The following is a 6,000-nucleotide window of genomic DNA, read 5'->3' as shown; positions in this document are numbered from 1 at the left end:
GTAAACACCATCTCTGATGGGTTAATCATTTTGCCCCATTCCAAAGTACCCTGAAAGGAACCTACCTCCCTGGAGAAAAGTGGCAAGGTTTCCATAGCAGTTACTACCAATGTAGGAGGAAGTGCATCTGTACACTTAGAAAACTAAGCCCAAAGAAATTCATTCATTCATTTATCAAATATTTATTGTCTATGTGCCAGCAACATACTTCTCTACTCTCAAAAGCTTATATTCTAGCAGGGAAGGCAGACAAGCAATTACCATAAGGTGATGTGTGGTTTAAAAGAACTAGAATAGGATTTCCCAAGTGGAGAAGGCCACTGTTTTTAATGGCTATAGCTACACCCACAGTTACCTAATTTGTTCTAAGCTCATGGTGAGAATCTTAAAACCTGAAGTGCCAGATGAAACTTACTAGAAAGCACTTCTATTATTTTTGTATCCTCCACCCAACTTCAAACCCAAAGAGCTGACAACCTAGCCCATGTTCAGTGTTCTCATTGTTCACCTCAAAGAACTCCCCTCATCTATTTCCTAACTCGCTATACTGCAGCACCACTAGATTCGCAAGAATCCCTCCTCTTCTCACACCACCCCCCACTTTAAAGTAGTAAGTGCTGTCAGCTCTCCCCGATCTGTTGCTCCCCATGCCCACTGCTGAAGTCTTTTTGCCAGCCATCATTTCTTACTTGGGCCTTTGCACTAGCTAACCGGCCTCTCTGCTTCTATCCCTTTACTGATTTCTGACGCACAGATCTCATCACTGTGCCATTCCAGTACTTTATTTTTTTTAATGTTTATTTTTGAGAGAGAGAGACACACAGAGTGTGAGTGTGGGAGGGTCAGAGAGAGAAGTAGACACAGAATCTGAAGCAGGCTCCAGGCTCTGAGCTTCCAGCATAGAGCCCGACATGGGGCTCGAACTCACAAAATTTGAGATCAGACCTGAGCCGGGGTCGGATGCTTAACCAACTGAGCCACCCGGGCGCCCCAGCCGATACAGTACTTTAAAAGTCATGGGTCTCTATCTTTGGGGATGATAAATTTCAAGCTCTTTAGCATGGCACAGAAATCCCTTTGCAAAGTGGCCCCTACCAAACACCTCTCCTGTCATGTCCCACCTGCAGCCTCTTGTCATGGGACATCTCATGCCTTTGCTTATTGCATTCCCTCTTCCTCATATGATCCTGCTTCCCATTTCTAGGTGAACGACTTCATTTTTAGCCTTCAAAGCATAATTTGAATGTCCACTCTCTTTTAAAAGCCTTGCCTGAAATCCCTGGGCGCCTCCTCCTCTAGCACAAATCACAGTGTTGTAATCATTTGGTAACATATGTGTCTCTCCTATAAGGCTGTAAATTCATCAGGGCGCCTGGGTGGCTCAGTCCGTTGCACGTCTGACTTCAGCTCTGGTCATGGTATCACTGCTTGTGAGTTAGAGTCCCACGACAGGCTCTGTGCTGACAGCTCAGAGCCTGGAGCCTGCTTCAGATTCTGTCTCCATCTCTCTGCCCCTCCCCTGCTCGTGCTCTCTTTCTCTCAAATATAAAAACTAAAACTTAAAAAGAAATTTTAAAAAAAGACTGAACTCATCTAGGGAAGGGAGGATGTCTGCCTCCACGTCTAGCTAATGCCTAGCACATAAAGTAGGCAATGTTTGTTTTGTTTAAAATTTTTTTTAATGTTTATTTTTGAGAGAGAGAGAGCACACATGAGCAGGGATGGGGCAGAGATAGAGGGAGACGTAGAATCTGAAGCAGGCCCCAAGCTCTAAGCTGTCAGCACAGAGCCTGACGCGGGGCTCAAACCCACCAACAGGGAGATCATGACCTGAGCCAAAATCCGATCCTTAACGGACTGAGTGAACTACCCAGCCGCACCTAAAGTAAGTAATGTTTAATGAATAAGGAAATGAATAAGGAGGCCCAGCAATGTTCTGGAGAAGGGGTAGACACCTTCCTTGTCACTGGCCTCGCGTCAAGTGCTGTGCAGCCCCTACCCCCCCCCCCCCCCCGCCCCTACACCTTTGTCTATACAAAACGTACCCTGTGACAAAAACACAGCAAATAGGAAAGAGGAAGACGCTGAACTCTAATTTTAAGGGTAGATCCGCATTCGCCTTTGGAATAGTTCCAATTATCAGGGATTAACTACTACTTTTTAAATGCAATACTTCACCAGTGCCCTTGCTGAACAAGCACTGGGCTGGGACACTTGGGTAAACCCCCAACGACTAGGGGGCAAGTCATTTTATCACAGTGACATTTTCGCATTTAAACAGCAAAAGAGCGTGGGTTCTGTAAATACAGGTATGTGCAAGTTGATCCAACCTATTTAAGGTGCGCGTGGGAGAGGAGGTCAACTCTGACAAACACTCCTTGGGGTACCTACCAGCAGCTACTTGAGTCAGGCTCCTTTCCCGCCTCCCTGGGAAGCCCCGTGGGCCCCCCGCCCCTTCCCCCGTTCCCTAAGGGACGTGGACGTGCACCGGAGATGTGGAGCCCCGCCTCCCGGCGTCTGCCGAGGCCTTGGGGCGGGGCGGGGCGCGCCACGTGGAGCGCAGACCGTATTCTCCAAGGCGCCTACGCGATTGCCGCGGCGTAGCTCCGGCTTGGCCCTTCGCCCCACGTCAGCAGCGGAGGCCCCGCGGCCTGCGTTTACTCCACCGCCGCTGACGTAACGTCATCTTGCGGGACGTGGACGGAAGCAAAAGGGGAGTAAGCCGGCGCCAGAAGCGGCCCGGCGTGCAGTGCCGGCGGTGCGGCAGGGTCGGGTGCTGGTTGTGAGGTAGACACTCGGCGGCGGGGATGGCGGCGGGGATGGCGCGACGCCGGCGCCTCTGCGGGGGCTGATGCGGCGCCTGGCCCGCTGCGGGGAAAGGGGTGCGCGCCGGCCCGCGGGGGCTGCGAGGGCTCCTGCCGGGCGGGAGGCCGACCCGGCGAGTGGGTGTGGGTGTGGGCGCGGGCGCGCGCAGACCGATGGCGGCTGGCTGAGCAGCCCGGGGCGCGCTGCCCGCCGGGACGCTCCCAGGTGGCCGGGCGGGGAGGCCTTAGGGTCTTAGGAGCTTGGGACACCCGACCTCCGCGGTCGCCCTTGAGTACAGCCACACGGAGGAGCTGAGGGCTCCTTCAGTGGAGGCCCGAAGGCTCGGCGGACACCTCTCGCTCCGCGAGTCCGGAGCCAGCTTCCAGTGCACCTGCCTCGCTGCTGGTGATGTGCCCTGGTTTGTAACTGCCCACACGCCGACTGTCGGCGGCCTCCGTGTGCGGTCCCCCGCGGCCCGCCTGGGCTTTCGTCACCCCCTCCCTTTCAAAACCAGGCCCCCAGCAGCGGGGGAGTTCGCTCACGACCGCCCTTTGCAGTGTGGCACGCCAGGGCGCGCCAGACTCCCCGCCCCCTTCCCTCCCCCCCCCCCGCATCATTCGCCCCTGCTCTCTGAGGGGGCGAGATGTGTCACCGGGTCTTTGTCTTGGAGTGGTGAGCCTTATACCAAGCCCGTGTTCCTGGGTGAAGTTTGTTGGGACTAAGGTTCAGTTCTCTAAGTCAGTAAGATAAGGGCATTCTGTTTAAAACGAGTAAAAGAGGTACTTGAGAAATGTCCTGAGTCAAAACATGGAAACTTTTTCCAATGGAGGACATGGAGTCTAGACACACAGACACAACGTACCCTTTGCTCCCTGGAATCAGCTGTCTGCTTATTGAGAGCATCCATTGCAGTCAGAGGCCGTGTGTTACAGGGGAGAGGCCAGGAAGGCTGGGTTTTAGGTCAGCGCTGAACCTAGTAAGTTAGTGACCTTGAACTTTCAGAGCTCTCAGTTACTCTTAGATAAGAGAGAGGTACACAGTCAGTATAATTAGTGATTATGTCTGTCAGAATATTTATTGAATTCTTGTGCCCGTGACACATCCTGAAGGAAATAAAGAGGAAGTGGTAGGCCATCCTTAGTGCCTCAAAGAAGGAGCACAGCTGACATTTGTTGAGCATATGCTGCTCCCACGCATTCCACGTATTGTCTCATTTAATTCTCGCAGTAATCCCACGAGGTCCTTACTGTTACCGTTCCTGATTTACAAAAGAGGAAACTGAGGCTTAGAAATCTAGGTGAGTAACCTTCCAAAAGGCACACAGCTGGCAAGTGCAGAGCTGGAACCCAAATCTGTCCGACTCCAAAATCTATGTTCCCTGTACAGTTTACCATGCTGTCAGTGGGAACTTTATGATCCTGTTGGGAAAAGCAACAGTAATACATGAAGCAGTTACAAGCCGATCTGTAGAATTATATCCAACCTCGGATGCTAGGGTTGCCGAGGAAGTTTTCATGAAGGAGATGGAACTGGAATTTTAGTGTCACAATTTGATTATTTTACTCGTTTGGTGTTCCTCTTAGAGAATTTGTATGTAAATAATTGTTTAGCAACAATTACTGAAGGGATTTATATAAGCAGCACACAAGACCGTGGGCTTTTGTCATGCTCAGTGTTATGCAAATAATTTTCTCTTGGGATCTTCCAGACTGTCACAAACTGAAGTCAACAAAGTGCTGAAGTCACAGCACTTAGCACTTTCTGATGCCTATTGGATGACCTGTCTTTTACAATAGATGTATCCTGCCAATCTCTTCTCTCCCCTTTGTGTGCCTTTGGGCAGTATAAATTGTAGAGCAACACATGCCACTCCTTGTTTCACTTTACTATGGGGCTGACTGCTGGTCTTTTGAGACACATTCAAGAGGGTTGGAAAAAATCCGTCCAATCTATACAGCAAAAGCTAAAAAGAAGGCTGCAAGCAAAGAGAGTGCAGTATCTTTCTTATCTTGTGAAAACAGCAATTCTCTTTAGCATGAGAGCTGCAATAATGAGTGACTTATTCTCTGAGTATATGTAGGAGGGAGCCCCTAACCATAATCCATAACTACCATATTCCCAGCTCGTTTTTTTCTAGCCATGTGCTCATCCTCCACAAGATGTGCCCGTAGTCATTTGAAATGCCAGTCATTCACAGGCATGGCACCCCCTCCCAGGGATGCAAGAGTGTGCTTTAGATTTCTGTGGGCAGGAGGGACAAAGATGGCAGTAGCCTCTGGCCTTTCCAGCCTCTTCTTGTGTCAGCTAGGGTCAAGCAGACATTTGAAATACATGGTTTACAGAGTTCTTTTGGGAGGTGATAGCAGGAAGGTAGAGAAGGCCACTGATTGGATGTTAGATCTGTTTTTTGTTTGTTTAAGACTCCCTAATCGTGTAGGAATTGTAGTGAAGATTAAGTATCCATACAGCAACATTGTACCTTTTTGTCACTCCGAACATTTATAAACATTTATAATCCGTAGTTTTCATTTGCTTACATAAAAACTAAGGTCCTAGGAAAGGAAGGATAGAGTTGGGACCTGGGAAGGAGCCATTTGTTGTCTCTTTTCTACATACAGAGCAGGTGGAAGTGTCCCTGATACAGAGGAGTTGGAGCAGAAGAGTCCAATTCTTGCTCTGAGAGTATGAGGAAGTGGAAGAAAATAAAATTAATTGTGTCTTATTTTCACTTTCATCTTTTTTAAAACTGCTTTCGACAGATACTTTGATCAGTGACCACATCGCATCATGTTGAGTCAAGTCTACTGCTCTGGGTTCCAGGCCTTCCGCCAGCGTCTCCTGCCCTGGGTCCAGTCCACAGCCCTCTCCAGATCTCGTACGTACCATAGAAAACTTAGACATATATGAGAAGTTTGGAAGTGTGTTTCAAGCAAGGTTTTAAAGGAGAAAAAAAAAAGTAACTTGGCAGAATTGGGCAAAGACAGTAAGCAAGGAAGCAGCCTACTGGTGAAAGTGTTTGTACTTATCAATAAAGTGAAACTTTTGGAGGTGATAGCTCTATGGCATTAATCGTGGTGATCGTTTCACAGGTATATACTTATCTACAGAATCATTAAGTTGTACACATTAGTTTTGTGTAGTTTTTTCTGCCTGATTAAGTAATTAAAAGTTTTTCAAGTAAGGTGTTACCTGTAG

At 49.0% G+C, this 6,000-nt stretch overlaps 1 protein-coding gene across 4 annotated transcripts in view; it reads left to right on the top strand.

The window, feature by feature from the left end:
* Nucleotides 1–2,663: 2,663 nt before the first annotated feature.
* ALDH18A1 (aldehyde dehydrogenase 18 family member A1) overlaps nucleotides 2,664–6,000 on the top strand; it is a 41,608-nt gene continuing 38,271 nt past the window's right edge. For 2 of the 4 annotated variants that reach the window (XM_042908525.1, XM_042908522.1), the window contains exons 1-2: nucleotides 2,664–2,787; nucleotides 5,565–5,680. In XM_042908525.1, coding sequence (XP_042764459.1) covers nucleotides 5,593–5,680 — 88 coding nt within the window. In that variant the 5' untranslated portion in view covers nucleotides 2,664–2,787; nucleotides 5,565–5,592. The remainder of the gene's footprint in view (nucleotides 2,788–5,564; nucleotides 5,681–6,000) is intronic. The other 2 variants (XM_042908526.1, XM_042908523.1) reach the window with 1 other exon arrangement.

The sequence above is a fragment of the Panthera leo genome, chromosome D2 (assembly GCF_018350215.1).
Source record: "Panthera leo isolate Ple1 chromosome D2, P.leo_Ple1_pat1.1, whole genome shotgun sequence".
NCBI lineage: Eukaryota > Metazoa > Chordata > Mammalia > Carnivora > Felidae > Panthera > Panthera leo.
This window is presented reverse-complemented; position numbering and strand designations above follow the sequence as displayed.